General features: G+C 37.0%; 1 protein-coding gene across 2 annotated transcripts in view; it reads left to right on the forward strand.

Annotated features, from left to right (window-relative positions):
• The window catches only part of tusc3 (tumor suppressor candidate 3), a 154,611-nt gene that overhangs the window by 79,704 nt on the left and 50,012 nt on the right, over positions 1 to 24,895 (forward strand). For both annotated transcript variants that reach the window (XM_065254495.2, XM_065254493.1), the window contains exons 2-6: positions 4,618 to 4,787; positions 6,012 to 6,129; positions 10,765 to 10,905; positions 18,884 to 19,024; positions 19,664 to 19,753. In XM_065254495.2, coding sequence (XP_065110567.1) covers positions 4,621 to 4,787; positions 6,012 to 6,129; positions 10,765 to 10,905; positions 18,884 to 19,024; positions 19,664 to 19,753 — 657 coding nt within the window. In that variant the 5' untranslated portion in view covers positions 4,618 to 4,620. The remainder of the gene's footprint in view (positions 1 to 4,617; positions 4,788 to 6,011; positions 6,130 to 10,764; positions 10,906 to 18,883; positions 19,025 to 19,663; positions 19,754 to 24,895) is intronic.

The following is a 24,895-nucleotide window of genomic DNA, read 5'->3' on the forward strand; positions in this document are numbered from 1 at the left end:
TTGATGTTAACCTTAAAGGGGACATATCATGAAAATCTGACTTTAAGTGCTAATTGGGTTCCCAGTGCTTCTATCAACCTAGATAATGTAAAAAGATTAACCCAGTAACTTAGTTTTGGTAAACCATTCTCTGCAAGCATGTAAATAATAGGTCATTAAAAATGTGGCTCCCCTTGTGATGTCAGAAGGGGATAATACCGCCCCTTAATCTGCACTATCCAACCCATAACACTGCCATTTTAGTGCAGAGATCCGCTCATTTGCATTTAAAAGGACATACCCAAACAGTTGGAAATGTTAACATTCTGTGATAAATTATCTATATGGTATTTTGAGCTAAAACTTCACTCTGGAGACACCAAAGATTTATTTTACATCTTTAAAAAGTCTTGTGAAATGTCCCCTTTAAGGGTTAGGGTGCTTATTAACACCTCAAAGGTTAGGACATTTTTTTAAAGGGTACTGTCCCAGTGACATTTTATTTATCCCAGACATTCATTTTATTTACGATGCTTTAAAGCTCACATAACACACACAGTTTCTACTTATCTCGTGTTAATCATGAGTACCTAAGAGTATATATTCTCTATATATTCAAAGACTCCTTAGTTTTATTAGATTTATAAAAGACAAATCAGCTGTACCATTATTTTGGGAATAAACTGGACCCCCTTGAGGCATACCACAGGCGAAACGAGTCACGGAGCAACACACACAAAAAATTACCCCACTATCTCCTAGACCACGTGATTCACATTTATGCATTTATGTGGCGATTGCCAACAAAACACAGACATTTGATGCAGCTTTACTTACTGTACTGCCTGCAACTCATGACCCAGTCGGGACCACCCTATTTCAACGAATGGGGCGTTAAACAAACACACACGCACAACTCCGCTGCTACCCCAGATAAACAAACTATACCCTTTGTTTCCATAAGGCTGGTTTCTTTGGGAAGATGAACAAGCTTAATTTTCTCTCACAAACAACAACACTCTTCTTTGGTGATGTTTCGTGTCTGCTTTTGGTTGGTGTGTGCATGCGTTATTCTGGTTAAAGTGCCCATATAAGGTCTTGCTCTGTGCTTATTGCATTGAAATTGCCCATAAAAAAAAAGAATATTTTATGTTGAAAAAAAGAAATATTTTTCGAAACTTGTATGAACCCTGGCGAAGTGCATTTGGCACAAAAATACTCCATCACACATCCAACTGCTTTTCTGACACTTTGCCTATGTTTAACGTGAGGAATCCAACCCTTAAATGGTGTTAATAAGTCAGAATGCATAAAATGGCTTTAACCCCCTCTTTAAGTTAATTAAACATGATTAATTATTTTTATTTAATTCAAAATTTCATCCTTATAGCCTTTTTCAGGCAAAAATATGTCACATTACGAAAGGGAAATGGGTTGCGAGTGCCATGTAGATTTTTATTTTATGTTGCAAATTACTTTTTTAAAAGCTTTGAATTAAGATAATTAAACATCACTGGCTCATTTAATTCATTCTGTCTGTTCCTAAAACTGTAAGTGCTGGGTGAAATGCTAGCAAAATTCAGACCCGTTTTGCCGACTCTCAGCTGTCACACATGCCGTATACGTTCAGTATCACAGTGTGCTCAACAGACTTTTTGAATAAACGTCTACCGTAAGCGTCTAATGTATCATTCCATTTAAAGGCAATGACTATAATGATAAGTAAAAACTTTAAGCTTTAGTTCAATAGAATCTGTTTTCAAATCTTTGTGCTTTGACAAAACAAAAAGTTATAAGGGAGGCTGTGAGTGCCATACTTGTTCCCTGACCTTGTTCTTAATAAAATTATAAAATAAAAGTAAAATTTGAGGTCCAGATTGATGTTGGATGCCCTTAATATGAGCACACATACTTTATATCCTGGTTTTTGATATAGAGTGTATGCATCAATGTCACTTTACCACATGAACATGTAGGAACACGCCCCTTTTTGGGAAGAATGAGTGACAAAACAATAAACAAAATGGCAGGTTTTAATAGTGGCAGCTGCGCAAACGGCAGTATGACAATTCTTGGCTTAAAGGATTAGTCCAAAATTTCCTAATCATTTTCCCACTCCCATGTCACCCAAGATATTTATGTCTTTTTTCAATATTTTTTTCATATTAAGATTTTTTTAAGATGTAAAATACGTTTTTGGTGTTCCCAAAGAGTGCTTATGTGAAGTTTTATCACAAAGTACCCAGCAGATAATTAATTATAGCATGTTAAAATTGACACTTTGTAGGCCTGAGCAAAATTGTGCCGTTTTTGGGTGTGTCCTTTTAAATGCAAACGAGTGAATGAAATGCAAACACTGATCAGTTTATTGCAATTGAAACTCAATTGTGCTGTCAATTATCTTTTCTCTCTTTCTTTCTCTTTGCATTAAATGGCAGTGTCGTGGTTGGACAGTGCATATTAAGGGGCGGTATTGCTACCTACCTCACAAAACAGGCAAAATCTGAACGACCTAATTTTCCACATGTTTGCAAAGAAAGGTTTACCAAAACTAAGTTACTGGGTTGTTCTTTTTCACGTTTTCTAAGTTGATGGAAGTTAATTATTAAACATTTACTTATTAAACATGGAAAGTCAGATTTTCACGCCATGACCCCTTTAAGGAAAACATTCCAGGATTTTTCTTCATATAATGGGCTTAAATTGAACCCAATAGTGTGAAAGTACAAATTGCAGTTTCAGTGCAGCTTCAAAGGGCTCTAAATGATCCCAACTGAGGCATAAGGGTCTTATCTAGCGGAACGATCACCATTTTTTGCCCAAAAAATGACCTTTTAGCCACAACTTCTTGTCTTTCACTAGCCCTAGTTTGTGCATCTGTGACCTTACGTACTACGTAAAGAAAATGGGAAAGTAAATTATCAGAATAAAGAGAGTGGCTAACCGCACACTGATCCACTTGTGACAAAAAGTCTACAAAAACATAGTTTTTATTTATAAAGTGCAAAGTGCAAGTGAATATAAAAACAGACAAGGCGAGCAAACGTTTCAGCACTTGCTTTCCTCAGTCTGACTCGTTTGGCTCCACGCACCTGAAGTACATGGACTTATAACTAAGTACACTTCTTTGGTTGGAGCGCTACATATCTTCCTTAGTTCCAAAAGTAAATTATCAGGACATTTTCTTATGAGAAAATAAGTGGAGTGATCCTTTAAATTGAATTTAGCTGTACTTGACTCTAGCAACTTGCCAAACACATGCCAAGTTCGTGGATATCGGCGTGTGACCAGACATCGCCTTTCCTGACATATGTTTGGGTCGCCTAACACTATTAAAGGTCACATTCTTCCTGATCCCATTTTTCAAACTTTAGTTAGTGTGTAATGCTGCTGTTAGAGCATAAATAATACCTGCAAAGTGATAAAGCTCAAAGTTAGGCAATATATTTTCTTTAACAGAATTTAACAGCCCTCTACTTCCCGGTTGAATGACGTCAATATAAAAGTTTTTGACTAAACTCCGCCCACAGGAATACGTTAGTCACCAGCTTTGATCAAACGGCACTTCTAAGCTAAGCTGCTGTCGAATCACAACACACTTAACAAACTACACAATCAGAACTCATTACGTATTTCTGAAGGAGGGACTTTATAGAACAAAGAATAACATCAGCCTGTTTTGAGGACAGTGAAAACAGCGGTATAGAGATAAGTAAATTGTGTGAAAAATACCTCTGTTTTTTACATGTGAAACATAAATACATGTCATATTGCGCACTGTAAACACAATCAAAGCTTCAAAAACACAGGAAGAACGGGACCTTTAAACCATGCTGCCTTTGTTTTTTAAATATTTTTTATGATGATTGTTGCATATTTGTATGGTTGTAAGTTAAAGGGACACTTTTTTTTGAAAATATGCTAATTTTCCAGCTTCCCTAGAGTTAAACATTTAAATGTTACCGTTTTGGAATCCATTCAGCCGATCTCCTGGTCTGGCGCTAGCACTTTTAGCATAGCTTAGCACAATCCATTGAATCTGATTAGACCATTAGCATCGCACAAAAAAATAACCAAAGAGTTTCAATATTTTACCTGTTTAAAACTTGACTCTTCTGTAGTTACATCGTGTACTAAGACCGACAGAAAATTTAAAAGTTGCGATTTTCTAGGCAGATATATGGTAAGGACTATACTCTCATTCTGGCGTGATAATCAAGTAGCCTACTTTGCTGATGTAACATGGCTGCAGCAGGCGTAGCGATATTACGCACTGCCCGAAAATAGTCCCCTGCCATTGAAATGAACCAAGTGGACTATTTTCGGTCAGTGCGTAAATTACTACGACTGCTGCAGCCAAAGTCACTGATTATTACGCCAGTTTTTACACAATGTTGTGAAAGTTAGGCTGCAGCTAGGGGGTGCTCTTGTACAAACACCGCAAATTATCAGTTGCTTTCTGGCATTTCCTTTAGCCAGAACTGTTAACTGTTCTTTTTTATAATGGTGACATTTACAGATATTTTTTACCCTTTGCTGAAATATACTGATGCAGATCAGTACAGTTTTATAACCTGACAATATATGTAAAAGGCAAATGTGATGGTTAATGTTTTTTCTGCAATCTCTTTGTTCCAGAACATGCTGGCGGAGAAAGTGGAGCAGATGATGGAGTGGAGTTCCCGACGCTCCGTGATCCGTATGAACGGAGATAAGTTCCGCCGGTTCGTCAAGGCTCCTCCCCGGAACTACTCCGTCATTGTGATGTTCACCGCGCTGCAGCCTCAAAGACAATGTTCTGTCTGCAGGTGAGACATCCATCAGCACCTGTCCAGTGGTATAACTGTATTTACAACAGTAATACACTTAGATAAACATCTGAGCCGTCCCGGAGCGCCACCGGAAAACCCTCCACATCTGTCTGTTCCCCGGCAGCCTCCGCCCCATATATCCTTTCCATCTATTTATTCCACGACAGCTACTTACCCTCTATCCACCCACCCTCACATCCATCTCCACCCTCATTATTCCTCCAACGTCGGGTAAAATGACTCAGTGCCCATACGATCTTGTTCCTCAGCTGAATATCAAGCCTTTGAGACTGAACCTCTCCCACTAGTGCTATTCAAAATCTACTTATCATCTGACTACATCATCCGATCTTCCGGCTTTATTGAATAAAGATAACGTACTGGACCAGTCGAGTGTGCTACCAAAATAGAGGAAGTTAATTTAAAGCGGATCGACCTTTAGACGCCCAGTCACCCTTTCAACGTGACCCGTAATGCTTTTTTAATTATCTGCCGTCTACTCGATTCGCATGTTTATGTATATTCACTTTTTCCTCCGTCTTTTACCCTTGATCTCTCTCTCACTCTCTCCGCCGTTTTGTTCGGAAGGACTTTGCTTTCCGAGCAGCTTCGACTGCAGTAAAGTCTCAATGACAGATCAGTTAACTTCAGCTCGGCCCATCCTTTTCGAAACTGGACACTCAGCAGTGCATTAAACATTAATGCGCATTTAAGCATGTTTGTTTTAACCCCCTGCAGAGTGTTTGAGCGCTCTTTATTGATGTTTTATAAGTACACTTTATTGATGCTAAATAGCTTTTGTGAAATGCAGACACTTTCCACCTTTAAACTCATATGTGTGGGTACACCTGCATATTTATTGCTGTAAGAGTCTGGGTGGAAAAACATACATCTTTTTAATTGTCAAATCTTTGTGAAAATTAGGACATAATGATTCCCAGACACTGGCAAGTGGATTTCTATGTTGTGTCTGCAGAAGGACAGATAGCTATTTATCAGCATTGTACTTGTCTTATTTTCTCTCTTTATTTATGCTGTCTTCCCCGTGTGCATTGCACAGCAATCATTGTAAAAAGTAACAGTGATGACACTCATCTAATGAATTCATTCTTGTTGCCTTCATGCTGTTTGCTGGCTTCCTTCTAATGAATAATATCTTATTTTCGCTCTCACGTTTTACATCTCTCTTTGTCTCTCTACTTGTGAAAATGTCTGTTACAGGCAGGCTAATGAGGAATACCAGGTGTTGGCTAACTCCTGGCGATACTCTTCGGCCTTCTCTAACAAACTCTTTTTTACGGTTGTGGATTACGATGAAGGGGCTGACGTCTTTCAGCAGGTAATCAATCCACTTCTTAATCTTTTCCCACATAACTGCATGAATTTCATCAGGTCTGTCTGCTTGCTCACTTGGAAACATAATAATATCAGATAATTTTACCATTGTGATTTACCTAGGCCCAAAATAGTTAATAGTATAATAATAATAATAATACATTTTTGGTATTTATGGCAGATTTCAGGAGTGAACTTTATAGTTGTTAGTGGCTTCTTGATAATAATAACCTAGTAAAATAACATTGCAAAATTGATTAGAAATTGATGATAATTTCAATAGATTTAATCAATTTATGTAAAGAAATAATTGACGACTTGAATTATTCGAAAAGATTTCACACCCAAGGTGGTAATGCGGCACAACGCGAGGGTGTGCATTATTTTTAAATAATTCAACGGGCTGTCATCAGTTATTCTGCTTATACCACAGTTACCACAGACATTGCAAAACATTGCTCTGGTGGTAATTTTAAAACATTTGAAAGGTTAGGTGTGCATTTATCGAAAAATAATGCATACTCGTAGAACATTTCTAAACCAATCAAAGTAAAGCATTCAACACCCCCTTGATATAAGTAAGGAATGATTGACGACGGGCCATTTAATTATTTGAAAATAATGCACACCCAAGGTGGTAATGTGGCACGACGCGAAGCGGTGATGTGCATTATTTTCAAATAATTTAAAGGAGTCAATTATTCCACTTATACCACGCTTATCACAAACATTGCTCTGGTGGTTATTCTAAGACTTTTAAAGGAAAACACCACATTTTTATTAAAAACTATTTTTTATATTTTACTATGTTATTACCTCAACGCACTGTAGGCGAATTAATACATACCTATCTCTTTTCAATGCGTGCACTTAATTTTTGTACAGCGTGTCTTGAATGTGTTAGCATTTAGCCTAGCACCATTCATTCCTTAGGATCCAAACAGGGATTAATTAAGAAGCCACCAAACACATGTTTCCCTATTTAAAGACTGTTACATGAGTAGTTGCACGAGTAAGTCTGGTGGCACAAAATAAAATAAAAAAATGAGAACTATATTGTATGGCGGAAGAGCATGAGGTCGAAGTGCTGCAGACCAAGTTCTCTTTAGCCATACAATATAGTTCTCATTTCTTTATCAGCTTAAAAAATCACCACATGACAGTCTATAAATAGGGAAAACATTGAAGTGTTTGGTGACTTTTAAATTCATCCCTGTTTGGATCCTAAGGAATGAATTGGGCTAGGCTAAATGCTAACACATTCATGACGCATTGAAAAAAGGTTGAGGTAAGAACATACTAAAATATTGAAAAACTGTGGTGTTTTCCTTTTTAAGGTTAGGTGTACGTTTTACAAAAAATCATTTACACCCGTGGAACATTTCTCAACCAATCAGAATAAAGCATTTAATAGGTATAAAATGTAATTATAAATAATAATACATCAATTATAAATGTGTTAACACTTTTACTTTGGTCTGTTCCTATACACAAAATATCTCGACTTTGACTGACAACTTCAGGCATTACATTTTAATGCAGCAAGAACATTCAAATGGAAAATAGCTCCCTGTCTGTTTTTGATGTAATGAAATGTCACACTTCTCTGAGGCGAATTACAGAGACGAAAATCTTTATGACACAGAACACGCACATTAATTGAACAAACGCTGATACGTTGCTATCCCGCCGCACTTTTCCTGCTGAAAAGAAGCTTGATCAAAGTGACGTCTTACACACTTACGCCTGCAGTGCTGTTTCTGAGGTACAGGTAACGACAGGCAATTAGAGTAGCATTACTGAAATTGATTGGCTTGAAATTTGTGATTTATGCCTATTGGCTGATTAAGCGGGCCATTTTGATTTTATACACCACGTAGACGGTTTTATCCACATTGACTTTTAGTACATTCAAGTTTAAAATTTTATCAGTATGTGTGATTACTGGGAATTGAACCCCTGACCAAGGCTACAGGAACCTGTGATCATATAATATATGCAAATTAGATGCACATGAGCTTCCTAAATTTTCAGCTAGTTTATGTCACACAGGGTTTCCACGGGTCTTAAAAAGTCTTAAGAAATAAAAATCAAACTATCACCCTGGCTTCGGATCAGGGTTAAGGGGGTTTAAAAGAATAAGGAGAATGTCCCATTCTTCTCAGCTTTAGCACTGAGGTCAGCCATAAAAGATTTTTGTTCGTTTTCGGAGCAGCCTTATCTGATCGAACTGGACATTTGTTTATGTTAACCCACCAAAATCTATTCCCAATGTAGTAGGGGAGGTGTCCGGAATGCTTTGTTATATGCTGTTCACTACAATTTCATCATTGAGGATTTCTTAAAACTTCATCCTGAAGTCTTAACTGTCTCGTAATATCAGCAAAGTGTAAAACACTTTTGGGTGATTCTCACGAAATCCGGACTAAAAAGGTGTCCAGCATCAGATTTTTTTTAATAAGCCATTGAAGCCAATTTTTTTGCACATATAAGATTAAGGTCTGAACTTACTATAACCATTATTTTTAGAGGATTTCAAAAATATTTCCTATAGAATTATTTAAATTTTTTAGATAATCATTATAAAATATTATCATTACCGCAACATGATATTACATTAAACATATGCATTTACGAACTCATGTTTCGGTAATGAGAACTAATAAGTTGTCTAGGTACTACGACACACAAAATTTTAACTTTTATCTGGAGAGAAAAAATAAGAACTGCTTACCTGGTAGCCATCTTGAGTGTCACAGTCAATTATGTCCCTTTTTTTTTTGTTAGAAATGTTAGTTCTTTGAGGTCTTAAACAATGATTGAAAATTTTTCTTGGACACATTTATATTCCTTATTATTGTCTCTACATTTACTGTTAATGTTTGTAGTATAACATGCACTGAAGCTTTTTATTTTTAGATTTTTTTAATTATAAATATTTTCATGTCAAAGAACCAAATTCTAGTCATGGACACGTTGCGGTAATGAAAATTTTTCCCTTATGTGGAAAAACAACAAAATTGGTTTGCATCATGTCATTTAAAATCATGTGCAAAATATTACACGGAGAGATGTTTGTAACTGTATGCTTCTTATTTTGATACTCTTACTTTGCATTTACTTTTTTTATCAAAATGTTTCATGACACCTCATAAGTCTAATTTCACAAGAATCACCCTTTTGTCTTAAAAACAAATGCCCGCATACGCACTGGACTGTAAAATTGGACTTCAATTTAATCATATTGGTCTTAAAAAGTCTTAAATTTGACTTAATGAAACCTGCAGAAATCCTGCCACAGTTTTACAGGTGCACTTCCCCTGAAGCATCTTAGATTGCTCAAGGCAGAATGGTAGTAGGCAACTTTGTGTTGCCATATATTTAGCCACTGACATATCAGTCCATGATTATAAGGTTTCTGCATTTGTATAAATAATGTGAACTATTGGGTAAACATCTTGGGAATTCAAAGGTTTTACTGTAGGTTTGAATCCCCGCAGCATAAACTGTTGCTTCATAGAGACGTTGTTTGTCAGTTAGCTTTGTACTAAAGCAAATTTTAGAAATATAAAAATTTTTCGAATAAAAAATCTGTTTTTGCATAGTAGATGTAAATTTAAACATCACTGAATAGGCTATTTCTTTTTCATCATGCGCACCACAAATAAAATATTAAATTCACCTGACTTCATATGCATGAGAATGCTAAAGAGTGGAAACATACCTTTAGGCATATGTTTAAAAATTCTGAATTATTCACTATTTATTCTTTATTCAAAACAGGAACCCTGTTGTCCATATTCATTGCAAGGTTCAAAATAATTTTGCATGCTTAAAATGTAGCGCAGCTACCATTTAACATTTATTGGGAACCGAGACTGCCTCTGTTTATCCAAACTCGCACACATCTCTACAAACCCATTTCTTGGAGGACATGTGGGTTAATGTTGATTTGATGTGTTTTCATGCAGAGCATGAGGACAGCGGTATTAGTCAGTCCATTACCATGCTAATAAACAGATGTGTGTTAGAGGTGCTAGTTATGAATGCTACCCGATGTTTTTAAGGGACAAATTTCTCGTGAGCGATTACACCCCATGATTAAAATTATATGTAATTACACGAATATCACTTAGCCATATTTTCCCTCATTTACTCACCCACATGTCATGTCATTTCATCCCCGTACTATTTTTTACTTCATGAAATACATCAGATGTTAGCAGAATGTCCGAGTTACATTTTTTTCTCAAAACTATTCCTTTAAGACTTCATCCTATCATTATTTCTCCTCTTTGACTGCTCGCATATTCCCACTTTCTTATGTAATCACCTTCCTGTTGTTCTCGCTCTCTCTTTTCAGATATTCATTCTTGTTGTGGGTAATTCACCTCCCTCTGGAGGCTCCTGAATTGCTCCCTTCCTAAAAGAAATCTCTGCAATATGCATCACGTTGTTCCTGCTGCGTTATTGATTTATTAGTAGATATTAATGTTTTTGTGCTCTTGTCTCTATTCTATTCATCACTCCCTGCCCTTCCCTCCCCTCATCACTCCTCCTGTGTTTAATGCTCCTTCTGCTCTTCACTACTTATTGTTTATCTCCTGCCCTTCTTATCCAACTCTGTCCTGTCCATCAGCTGAACATGAACTCTGCCCCCACATTCATGCATTTCCCAGCCAAAGGGAAGCCGAAGAGGGCGGACACCTTTGACCTCCAGCGGATTGGTTTTGCCTCCGAGCAGCTGGCAAAGTGGATCGCAGACCGCACCGATGTGCAGGTACGTCTGCACTCATGCAAACACTATATACAGTACTGCAAATGTCCTTTAAGGCCAAAGTATAGTCTATTTTTTAACGTGTATGGGTTGCTGGTCCACATGACACAATTTTTGTCATCATAAGAGGTCCTACCACAAAAGCACTAAAAATTAAATGAAATTATTTATAGTTTTTTTACTCATATAACCTTAAAACATTAGGTAAAGACCTCAAAAACTAAAGGCTATACATGAAACTACATATAAATGTCCAATATTGACAAATAAGCAGTAGATTATGGAAAAAAAAATCAAACTCAATTAATCAAACTATGAGCACAAGTAAATACAATAGAGCAAACATCCAAATAAAATAAACAGTGTTTTTCAGTTTTTATAGACCAATTTAGAGTAGACGTCACAGTTACGTCACTGCAAGCTGCGCGCGCAATGCGGTTGCAGAAAAACAGTGGAAATGAATTAGACACGAGCGAAAAGAGCAAGATAACTTACTGGAAAATGTCCGGTTGTGCTGTTAAGTGTCAGAATAAGAATGCCAAAAAATATGGCTTTCATTTTTATAGAATACCATCATCAAAGACATAATTTGAAGATAAACGTAGGTGTTTATGATTACAATAAGCCCTTAAACGGACAGAATGGAGCAAGGAAATCATCTGGAAATCTTTTAATAATTAGAATAGAAAATAAGTAGAGAAGATGTCCGGTGTTCTGTCGAAGTCTGTTCCCTCCATGTGTTTCTTATAGCGTTTTTATCATGTTACAATTATAATTTATTAAGGAAGAAATAATAAAAACACAGGAAAATTATGAAATATTTAATAAACGCTATTATATATAATACATGATAGTATTGCTTTTACATGTACTTTAGCGATTCAGACTGTAAAAATATTTGATTTAGCAAAAAAGAACAATACATATACATTACATACATGCATATCAGTAGCCAAGCCATTTAAACTTTTGATCTATCTAAAAAAATAAACGTAATGTGATTAAAACGCTATAAGAAACATTGCACTAAAGGGAAACATAAAGGAATCAGACTTCGACAGAACACCGGATCCATAAAAATCACGGTTTAATGCTAAAACACTTCACAACCCTACTGCGGAGCAGTCACTTTCTGCAACCAGTTTGGCTCCGCCCACAAAAAACGTCATCTCTGTTTGCAAACACGAAATTGGTCTATAGACTGGCCTAAGTAGTTTTCAGGTACAAACAGGGGCGTCAGTTTGTGTTGAAAAGTGGTGGGGACAAAAGATCAGATGAAAAAACATTACAGCATGACAGGAAAAATATTGAATAACGGCGCATCAGAAATGGGCATAGTGTAGGCCGGGCAACAACACAAAAATTCTCAGCATGAAACCCTCAACAATTTCGACTGCACATGTAAAAGTCCCTGCAACACCAGCTCAACCGAACAGTGCCAAAGCATCATACTGTAGAAATCAGCAGCACTTTAATTCAATGATTACAATGAAATTCATTATATCTGTAAAAGAAAACACACTATAAGAACACAACATATGTGACCCTGGACCACAAAACCAGTCGTACACTGCAAAAAAATGCATTTTCAAGAAAAAAATTTTTTGTATTTTTGTCTCGATTTCAGTAAAAATATGTAAACAATCTTAAATTAAGATGCTTTTTCGTGAGGAGCAGAATGACCTAAGAAAATAAGTCTAGTTTTTAGACAAAAAATACCAAATGTAAGTGATTTTGTACATAAAACAAGCAAAAAATCTGCCAATGGGGTAAGCAAAAAAATTTTGAAAATTTTTCTTAAACACTAAATTCAAGAAAAAGTCAAGAAAAAATTGTTTAACCCATTGGCAGATTTTTTTTTTTTTTGCTTGTTTTATGCACAAAATCACTTAAATTTGATATTTTTGGTCTAAAAACTAGATTTTTGCTCATCAAGAAAAAGCATCTTAATTTAAGATTTTTTTGATATTTTTATTGAAAACAAGACAAAAATACTAAGAATTTTTTTCTTGAAAATCTGAATTTCTTTCTTTGTATTTTTTGTTTTGTTTTTAGTAGAAATATCTAAAAATACTTGAATTTAGTGTTTAAAAAAATTGTCAAGATTTTTTGCTTACCCCTACGGAAGAGGATTAGGGCCACTGGTGAAAAAAATATTTGAACTCTGACTTTATTCTCAGAATTCTGACTTTATTCTCAGAATTCTGACTTTATTCTCAGAATTCTGACTTTAATCTCAGAATTCTGACTTTAATCTCAGAATTCTGACTTTAATCTCAGGATTCTGACTTTAATCTCAGGATTCTGACTTTAAACTCAGGATTCTGACTTTAAACTCAGAATTCTGACTTTAAACTCAGAATTCAGAATTCTGACTTAAAACTCAGAATTCTGACATTAATCTCAGAATTCAGAATTCTGACTTTAAACTCAGAATTCTGACTTTAAACTCAGAATTCTGACTTTAATCTCAGAATTCTGAGATTAAAGTCAGAATTCTGAGATTAAAGTCAGAATTCTGAGATTAAAGTCAGAATTATGAGAATAAAGTCAGAATTCAAAGATTTTTTTCACCAGTGGCCCTAATCCTCTTCCGTATACCCCATTGGCAGATTTGTTTGCTTGTTTTAATCACAAATTCACTTAAATTGTATATTTTTTGTCTAAAAACTAGACTTATTTTCTTACGTCATTTTGCTCATCAAGAAAAAGCATCTTGATGTAAGATTTTTTAGATATTTTCTACTGAAAACAAGACAAAAATACTAAGTAAGAAAGTCATTTTTGCGGTTTAAGTCGTTGATTGTCAGAACATTTTAACCAAATGTGCCAATTTAACCAAAAAAACAAAAAGTGGTGGAGAAAAAATCAGCCATTTTAAAAAGTGGTGGGGACATGTCCCCAGCGTCCCCAGTGTAAATGACACCTATGGGTACAAAAACTGAATAAAGTAATGTAAATGTAAAATAACACTGCATAGTTGTCCTTGTATGTGTTTAATGCCACAAACAATAATTTTTTTAATATATGTTTTTTTCTTCGGCTGACATGTGTCAAGAATGATAATCAAAATTTATATCCTGTGTTCATGAGGTCCTCAAGGTGGAACCATGCAGAACCGACTTACACAAGCAGACCCAAATGTGGGCTTTTCCTCCAGTAAATGGAGATGGATAACATCTGACTTTCCCATCATGTTAACATAGATTTTCCCTCAAGAGAAAAAATATTACCAGCATCCTAATGCGTTTCCAGATGAGCGCCTTGGAGCGTCGGCACTAATTCAGTCACCTTATTAAGACTCAGGTTCAGCTTTAATACTTTTGAATAAGTCACTTAAGGGATATATCACCTTCTGGGAATGGCTGAGTTATGTCAGAGTCAATAAAAATGGAATTTTTAAGGCAGATTTTCCTCCAGCCGAACGATCTCCAATTAGAAAGCAGCATGTAGATTACAGTGGGGTTCATATGTCAGCAGCCCTCTCCCCGTAGCAAGTCAGACCTGTTATCTTTTGATTCATGTCTTAATAGGGTTGCGAAGGCACAAAACACCTTTGTGAATACGATATTTTCTGGCCAAGTGGAAAAAAAAACTGTGAAGTCTCATTGGTTTTATAAAGAGTCTGCGTAATTGTCATTCGTCTTAAACAATAGGGTAGAGTAGAGAAATGGCAAGTACTGTATAATGGATTCATCAAAAGAGTTTGTTTTTTACTCTGTTTACTTCATTACCATAACATTAGCTAAAGTAGCTATTAGTCTTTGTCGACTGATCCGCACGCATTGGAGCATTGCTCCTCCACCCCCTGGAGTAGACTGAATTATAGGTGAAGCCACCAATTTTTATCCCAGATTAATCTGATCTGATTTGGAGGCACGTAGAGCGCAGGAGAGGGTGTAGTACATGTTTTGAAGGGAAACATTAGGGCTTTGAACGTCAGGCACTAAACGTGTTTACAACCCTCTGGATCTCGCATCACAATGCTCATAAATGGGGCATTCTGGGCATCCGATACGTCTTAGACTTACTAGCCCTCTGGGTCTGCTTTAAACATCAGGCTTTGAGGAAGGAGAATAAAAAAGTGGATGGAAAGCCATCCGATGCGGCAAATAATGCAGTCACAAAGGCATTCAATGCACTTATCAATTGCGATAATTCTCTATGCATTTCAGAAGAAGAAACAAACAATCTGTCTTAACCACGTGCAAAAATGGTGCTGAATCATATTTATATAAAGTCACTCTAATTCTTATTAGCACAAACACACCTTCTAGACCAAACTGGATACAAGAACTGTTACCTAGAAGCTAAAAGCCATTTTAGTATTGTTTGTGACTCTGTCTTAGTGACTAACCCTAACTTCTCACAGATTTGGCTAGTTTTAGCACTAAAAACTTGAAATACCTTTTAGAGCAAAAATGTAGGAGTCCTAAAATCAGAATTGACACGCCCATTCATTGTAAGAGTTTCTTCTAAATCAGCAAGTTAAGAGCTACTTTTAGCCTTAAAGGAATATTCCATTTTCTTAAAAGAAAAATCCAGATAATTTACTCACCACCATGTCATCCAAAATGTTGATGTCTTTCTTTGTTCAGTCGAGAAGAAATTATGTTTTTTGAGGAAAACATTGCAGGATTTTTCTCATTTTAATGGACTTTTATAGAGCCCAACATTTAATACTTAACTCAACACTTAACAGTTTTTTTCAACGGAGTTTCAAAGGACTCTAAACGATCCCAAACGAGGCATAAGGGTCTTATCTAGCGAAACGATTGTCATTTTTGACAAGAAAAAAAAAATGCTCTTTTAAACCACAACTTTTCGTCTAGGTCCGGTCCAGCGTGACCTAACGTAAATGCGTAGTGACGTAGGGAGTTCACGTGTTACATATATAAAACGCACATTTGCGGACCATTGTAAACGATAAACTGACACAAAGACATTAATTAGTATCAGTTGACATACAACAACGTAGGAACGGTCCTCTTTCAACACACTTGTAAACACTGGGGTGGAGTTTCGCGTTCGTCCTCTGTGACCTCTTGACGTTATGACGTATTGCATCACGACCGGATCTAGACGAAAAGTTGTGGTTTAAAAGAGCATTTTTTTTCTTGTCAAAAATGACAATCGTTTCGCTAGATAAGACCCTTATGACTCGTTTGGGATCGTTTATAGTCCTTTGAAATCCATTAAAATGAGAAAAATCCTGCAATGTTTTCCTCAAAAAACATAATTTCTTCTCGACTGAACAAAGAAAAACATCAACATTTTGGATGACATGGTGGTGAGTAAATTATCTGGATTTTTCTTTTAAGAAAATGGACTATTCCTTTAAGATGCGTTGTGAATACTGGCTCTGATCTGTATAGTGCTTTTATTCTACCTAACATGTGCTTATGTTTAAAATGTACATTTATGTAAGGGAGAGTGGGGTAAGTTGTCACATGTGTCACACTGTTGATAACTCCAACACTAAAGGCTCTGTCTCAAAAATTAAATAGCCACTTTGTGTGACGACTTCTTCTATAGCCAACTTTGTGTTCACACGTGTTTTAAGATGGCTCTAATTGGACGTTAGCACAATTTTCCTATTTTTTGGCTTAAAAAGTATAACATTTGCACTTTTTAAATTTTATGCAATACAACGTTGTTAAGTATGAATGTTAAAAGGTAATATGTTGCACAAAATATAGGAGATAATAACATGTCTTTCGATACTTTAGCTGACGTGCTACAGTATGTTGAGCAAACCCTGAGATTTAGCCAACATTAGCACACATGTCAGTTTGGGGAAAGTTGTCTCAATCACTTTTGGGCAAATCGTCACATGCTTTTCACACTGGAAATAGATAACCCCGGGTTATCGGAATTCTGGGTTATCCGTTTCACGTTTCACACTGTTCGTACTTAACCAGGGGTTTAAGAGATAACCTTGGGTATTCATAATCTGACTTTTCACACTGTGCATTCCTAAACCCTAGGTTAGGTGTCTGAAACCCTGCTCATACACCTGTCTGTAATTATCAAGCAACCCTGAACAGCTTGAATGGCTGTTTCAGCTGTGTTTAATTGGGCTCATAACATTCTTAATGTGCATTCACACTGCCACTGGCGAGAGCGTCAAAGTGGCCGGAAGTCATTCATTTTGAATACAGTAAGAGCCAGCGGCGAGCTCTGGTGAGCAGTGGATGCTGTGAGCGTTGAGGAGAGTTGAAATTAGCTCAACTTTATGTTAAAGAGCTATGATGCGGTTCAACGGCACCAATCGGAAGGCAGAAATCTCCGCTCGCGAGAAGTCCAGAAAATTGATTTTGTCAGAGTGTCCACTACACTTTTTCTATAGCGTCGTTGGCAGGGCAGCCAAAGCATTTTTTGACACTCTTGCCTGTGGCGGTTTAAACGTACACGCGTGGTTAACCCCACAAAAGCAGGGCTAGCAGGGTTTCATAACCCTGGGTTAATTTCAGGGATAACCCTGCTTCTAAATTACAAGTATGGTTTCATAACCCTGGCTTAATTTCAGGGATAACCCTGCTTTTAAAGTGTGAACCAATCCTTAACCTAGGGTTAAAAGCAGAGTTTAGAATGAAGATAACCCAGGGTTAAGGGCAGTGTGAAAAGCCTCTTGAGTTAACATTTCCATTTCTGGTTTGAATTTAAAAATTCAAAATCAATAATCACAATTAAGTTTAGATTTTTTTTAGATAATCTAGTGTGACAAATTACCCACTGATGGGGCAAATTGTCTACATTCAACAGTCTACAACTTCGTAATAATATAAGATATGAAAATGTAATGAATACAACATATGTGCCTAAGCCTTTCTTCTTTCATTTGGTATGAGATTTTTACCAGTATGATGAATGTTGCTCAGTAAATGTTAGACAGTGTGAAAAGTGTGACAACTTACCCTGCTCTACCCTACTTTTTTTGAAAGTCAATTATATATTGTAAATATACTGTACTACGATTCATACAATTAGTACAATTGGGGGCAAAATTACAATCATGCCATTAAAGTACCTTTAAATTGAAATTGAAAAGTTTAATTCCCCATCCCAATGCTTTTAGACTTTTAACATTTGTGCCAGGCTTAGTATGATTAGTATGCTTTATGCTACTGTCACTTTAATTTCAAAAGTTAAAAAGATCGCCCGCCAAATTTCAGAGTTACCCCATGATTAACTCACCCTCTGCAATCCGAGATACATAATGTCCATCATCTTTTAGACGAGCACATTTTGAGTTCTTTCAATAAATGTCCTTGCTCTTCCGAGCTTTATAATAGTGGAAAAGGGATTAGGGAACAACTGCTTACTGTAAACCCTATAAAATGCATTCATCCTTTACAGAGGTACTGTAATCCACATGGCTCCAAGGGGTTAATAAAGGTCTTCTGCGGGTAATCGATGTGATTTTGTCAGAAAAATATCCATATTTCAAACTTTATAAACTGTAATGACGAGCTTCCAGTAACAACGGCAACTTGGATTTGCACGATTCATGTAAAACTTTTAGCTTAGTTGCCATAGGTACGTTGTGCAGTGACTCTTGTGAATAGATTGAGTCCAAGATTGCTTCGTTACCAGAAGCTATTTATTTTTTTCCAACAAAATCACATCGATTACCCGGATACACTTTTTTTGGGCTTCAATTGATTTTTCTGATCGGAAGAACATTTACCAAAATAACTCCAAATGTGTTCGTCTGAAAGATGATGGACATATGTATATATTATTTGAACCTGGAATTTAAAAAAAATAAATAAAAAAAGTGGAAAATGAAGAGGAAACCAACGATTTTAAACTATTTCTAGGTCACTAATAAAAATGGATGCAATACGACAGTCTTTGTTAGTCCATTTGTTGACACTAACAATGCCAAAATTGCACAATTCTGCTAAATCGGCTAAAGTAGTTCAAATTCATTGCATCTACTGTGAGTAATTGATTCTCACTTTTTTCCCACCTCCAGATTCGGGTTTTCCGCCCACCCAACTACTCTGGGACGATCGCTCTGGCTCTGCTGGTGTCCCTGGTCGGTGGGCTCCTCTATCTGCGCAGGAACAACCTGGAGTTTATCTACAACAAGACCGGCTGGGCCATGGCTGCATTGGTGCCTAATCTATCATTATTAAGCTTTAATTTAAACTAAACTCTGGGGCCATGTTTCTTTTGAAAAGCTGCCAGATCAAACAACAATGCATATCTTGGCAGCAGTACTACGGTCAGCTCTCCCCGGCCCTCAGAGTACTTCAACAACAACAACCTCAACACTTTGCTATTGCTTTATAAGCTACTTTAATAAAATAAAATCAGCTGACCGTGGAGTAAACCAAGATTAAAAATTATTTATAGAGTTTTTAACCATAAAACAGCTCTATTTATTGAATCTGCAGCCACTGTGATGAGGTAATAAAAAGAGAGGTCAACAGCTCAAGGGGAAAAAGCAAGCTGAAGGCGTAGTGTCACCACCGGTGGCCAAAAATGATATGCTGATTTGAATAAAATTTTTGATTCGCATGATTTTCCCACCTTAGTGCGGATGCTATCGTTAATTGTTGAAACGTACAGTACTTTAACCATTTTCACTGAAGGCTGAAGGTGGAAAGGATAAAGTTTGTTACCCACCATATTGATTTTAAGGGCAGTGTAAAAATGTTTACTGCGGGCTGTAAGGATGTAATCAATCTTTTTCTTTATCACTGTTTCCCACCTTACCTATCTTTCCCTCTCTTTTTTGTCTGCTCCACAGTGTGTGGTGTTTGCCATGACCTCAGGTCAGATGTGGAATCATATTCGTGGTCCTCCTTATGCACACAAAAACCCTCAGAATGGACAAGTGGTAAGTGCTTATAAACCTCATGTGTCCATTTCACTCACTTTTTATGTCCACATAATTCACTTTCCTGTGTCCAAAGACCTTATTTCCTTTGTCCATATTAGAGCTGTAATCGGGCCTTAAAGGTTAGGCCCGAAATGACCGAAGCCCGACAGAATTCGGCCCGAACCCGAAAGTACATTTTGATTGACAGCTTTTTTAAAGCCCGAACCCGTTTACAGCCCGACATTATTTAAATGTGTGCACGTACACAGCTTTCGTCGAGAATGAGTAATTTACACAGGTTTTAACATTATTTATTTATGACTAACTAGGCTACACGCCACTTGGAAGTTAAAACTAAGAAATTAAAGAAGTAATCTGTAACATCGTAACATCTCACTCTAAATAGGCCTATGCAATACACTATAAACAGGCCAACATGCCAATAAAAATAATTATTTCTTAACGAATTAAATAAAGATAATACATTCTGAATTAAGATGGGTATTTGGCAATAACGAAATTAAGATAAAGGCTCCGCGGGATTTGCTTCGGCACATTTCTCCATTAATGCCAACATTAGTCTATATCCTCTGTCTAAATTATGTATTTAAGACTCAATTAATATTTAGTTATACATTGAAAAACCTTTACTCACCAAGATTAGGCTACATGTTTTTGTTGAGGAAAATTATTAAATCCACTGTAAATGGCCTCAGCGCGGTCCTGCGCTGACTGAAAGTGCATCCAGCAGCATTGAACTTGACCGCTCATTTACTACGCAAAGCCAAAGCGCAAGCCCGAGCCCGGCACGAGCCCGTGTAAAATGTTAGAAATGAAGCCCGGACCCGGGATCCTCATTTCATGCGTTCATGTACCTCACTTCCTGTGTCAATATACTTCACTTCCTGTGTCAATATTCTTCACTTCCTGTTTAAATAGTCCTCACTTCTTATGTCCATAGACCCCACTTCCTGTGTCAATACAAGCGTCCATGTACCTCACTTCCTGTGTTAATATACTACACTTTGTGTGTAAATAGTCCTCACTTCTTTTGTCCATAGACCTCACTTCCTGTGTCAGTGTTCTTCACTTCCTGTGTCAGTGTTCTTCACTTCCTGTGTAAATAGTCCTCACTTCTTATGTCCATAGACCCCAATTCCTTTGTCAATATTCTTCACTTCCTGTGTAAATAGTCCTCACTTCTTATGTCCATAGACCCCACTTCCTGTGTCAATACGTGCGTCCATGTACCTCACTTCCTGTGTCAATATACTTCACTTCCTGTGTAAATAGTCCTCACTTCTTATGTCCATAGACCTCACTTCCTGTGTCAATATTCTTCACTTCCTGTGTAAATAGTCCTCACTTCTTATGTCCATAGATCTCACTTCCTGTTTCAATATTCTTCACTTCCTGTGTAAATAGTCCTCACTTCTTATGCCCATATACCTCACTTCTTGTGCCCATAGACCTCACTGCTTGTGTGGAATAGAACTTGGTTCCTGTACCTATAGACCTTGATTCTTGTGTCCATAGAACTTGCTTATGTCCATATACCTCGCCTCATTTGTCAATATTCTTCACTTCCTGTGTAAATAGTCCTCACTTCTTATGTCCATATACCTCACTTCCTGTGTCAATACGTGCGTCCATGTACCTCACTTCCTGTGTCAATATACTTCACTTCCTGTGTAAATAGTCCTCACTTCTTATGTCCATAGACCTCACTTCCTGTGTCAATATTCTTCACTTCCTGTGTAAATAGTCCTCACTTCTTATGTCCATAGATCTCACTTCCTGTTTCAATATTCTTCACTTCCTGTGTAAATAGTCCTCACTTCTTATGCCCATATACCTCACTTCTTGTGCCCATAGACCTCACTTCTTGTGTGGAATAGAACTTGGTTCCTGTACCTATAGACCTTGATTCTTGTGTCCATAGAACTTGCTTATGTCCATATACCTCGCCTCATTTGTCAATATTCTTCACTTCCTGTGTAAATAGTCCTCACTTCTTATGTCCATATACCTTACTTTTTCTATGTCTCATGTTTATTACATGAGTTTTGCATGACACATTTTGGTACAGTATGTGTTTATTTGAAGTCATATTCTTGAGGAGAAAGTTTCTGGATCCCCTCATTTCCCGTGTCATTAATCCCGCTGAATATTAAGTCCGACCAAAGGTGTAGCCTACATTCATAAGCAAAATGTTATACACGCGCGCGAGTATAATCCTGAAATATTTATGCGCAGCAGCAATCCAAAGCGGCTTTGCTCACATGTTGTTTTGCATTTGTCTCTCATTGGCTTCTAAGTGATCCCTCCAGTCAATAAAATGATAAATCTCGAATGAATTAAGGCCTTTTAATTATTAAAACATAAATAAGGGGATCAGCTACTTGGAGTACATAATCCTTCCTAGTACAGCTTCATCATCGTCCCTCATTACGCTGCAGGCAGGAAGTTTGAAGCCGCGTTCCTCCGCCTAATAGCCGTCTGAGGCAGAGGTGAATGAAAATGCTGATGGCATGGAAAATTAAAGTCAGCGAGGTGAGGTTGTAACATCTAACCTGTGCTATACAGAAGATCATTACTCTGTAAACCCAAACAGTACAATGCACTCGTGAACTCTACTTAAACCTGTGAAATAAGTTTATTCAACTTTATTCAAAGTTAATAATGTCACTGCTTTGAGTTCCACAAACACAAATAAGATAAGTCAAAGAACTTTGCTGAGGCAGAAATTTATTTATAACTTCCAAATGGAGTCATTTCAACACAACAGCCTCATTTTAACAAACACTGCAAACAGTTACAAACTTTTGATGGTTGTGATGAGGTTTATGGCATTCAAACTGTCAGTAATGCTAAAAAAATTGTCTGCCACTGCAAATTTGCTTCAGTTTAAAGTTAAAGCAACACAATTGGTTGATGAGGATTTCCAGTTCCCAGCATGCTTTGCATGAGCCTGACTTTAGGAGAGCATTTTGTTTAAATTAAGTGATATTGTGGTTTTCAGTAAAGAGAAAGAATCAGTAGTGTTATACATTCATTTATGTTGGAAAAAAGGTGCTATTTTTTAATTTTTGTGGTTACAATTGTTCAGAAGTGTAGCGTCTGTTCTTAGGCTGTAGGTCGAATATGTGTTGCTTTATCTTTTAAACAATAACTGTGTGAAGTCAATGCCAGCACTAAGCTCAGTTTCTTCACACTTCCATACACATGAGTCATATTGTCTGTTTTTGTGACTTGTGGAAAAAAAATAAACACTACTTAAGTCTGAAGTTCGCATACTCGTCATTCCACATTACAGAATCCACTGAATTACATAAATACAGGACCAGCATGGCGGACTCTCTCGGCTGGATGTGTTCCAGCACTAAATAACCTGTAGATTGATCAGTATTTTAACACATGAAACGAAAAACACAACACGTTATAAGAAAAAAATTAATGCTTTAGGAATTTACTTTTCATGGTTGAAAACAGCTTTCTGGACCTACACGCGCAAAATGGTCATTCCCTACTCTAAACTTGCCGGGGTTTACAGTGTAGTGCTATTGTAAATCGTACTCCCGTTGACTGAAGATCTTAGTCTCGCAAAGAAATTTGCATCGAGCAGACCTCACGATACGACTGGGATCGGAATGACGCTAAATGGCTCCACAACTTACTACCCTACTTGTTGTCTGCAACATCTTGCATGGGATGTGACACACTTAAAAAGTCAAATTACACTACATTTCTTCCTATTAATAACTGCTGTTTAAAATAAAGAATGGAACATGCAGTTTTTTTTTAAGAACATGGTACCTTTAGTGTATTTACTCTCTCTGTGTTTTGAAAGGACACAGGCCATCTGCTGTTTCACTACGCAGTTTCAGGATGAACTAGTTCTGTTTTAGACCCCACCTGGACATACAAGACTTTTATGGACTGTACTTTGGGCCAGCTGCTCAAAGTTGCGTTGGGGTGTGGTTTGTGTGTATGTGCACTGAATCTTTTTAACCTCTGGAGCTCATAGCCGCAGGGTTAAGAAGAGATGCAGAGCCAGCAAGTCTACCGCAGTAAATTTATAGAAAAATTACAGGCATGTAAAAAACATATTGCGGCTATGGGTGAATTTTTACCTACAGAGTTCTGTAGGAACTTGCTACAGTTATTAACAAAGTTTGAGCTCTGAATCCCATCTCATTTAAGCATAAGGATGTGACTTCAAAACTTTTCATATTTGCATTCCTACATTTGTACATCCATACATTATGCCTTTCAAAAAATTAATTGCCATGACTGGTAGCATCCTCATTAGTCAGAAAAGACAAGTCATTCATTACAGAAGCCATGATCAATAGAAAATGTAAACAAACAACTCCAGTTGCATATATACAGTATTGGACAAAACAGAGAATTGTTATTAATTAGGCACTTATGAAAATTTGCTTTAAAGTGAGAATGTTAATAATGTAGTTAACATCTGTTGTATGTAATACCGGATTGATGGTACTTCCTGATATGTGTTTGAATATCTACTGTATATCATTGGTCCCAACATGGTTCCTTTAGGGCACCTCTCCTGCATATTTTTGTTCCAACCCTACTCAAACACACCTGCCTCTAATTTTTAGGTAGCCATGAACAACTTGATTAGCAGGTTAAGGTGTGTTTGATTGGGGTTGAAGCTGAACAGGGTTGAAGACCCGCTATCTACAATCTACAATCACCTAAAGGATTTTTAGGAACACCATACTAATACTGTGTTTGACCCTCTTTCACCTTCAGAACTGCCTTAATTCTACGGGGCATAGATTCAAAAAGGTGCTGAAAGCATTCTTAAGAAATGTTGGCCCATATTAATAGGATAGCATCTTGCAGTTGATGGAGATTTGTGGGATGCACATCCATGGCACGAAGCTCCCATTCCACCACATCCCAAAGATGCTCTATTGGGTTGAGATCTGGTGACTGTGGGGGCCATTTTAGTACAGTAAACTCATTGTCATGTTCAAGAAACCAATTTGAAATGATTTGAGCTTTGTGACATGGTGCATTATCCTGCTGGAAGTAGCCATCAGAGGATGGGTACATGGTGGTCATAAAGGGATAGACATGGTAGGAAACAATGCTCAGGTAGGCCGTGGCATTTAAACGATGCCATGA

The sequence above is a fragment of the Paramisgurnus dabryanus genome, chromosome 4 (genome assembly GCF_030506205.2).
Source record: "Paramisgurnus dabryanus chromosome 4, PD_genome_1.1, whole genome shotgun sequence".
NCBI lineage: Eukaryota > Metazoa > Chordata > Actinopteri > Cypriniformes > Cobitidae > Paramisgurnus > Paramisgurnus dabryanus.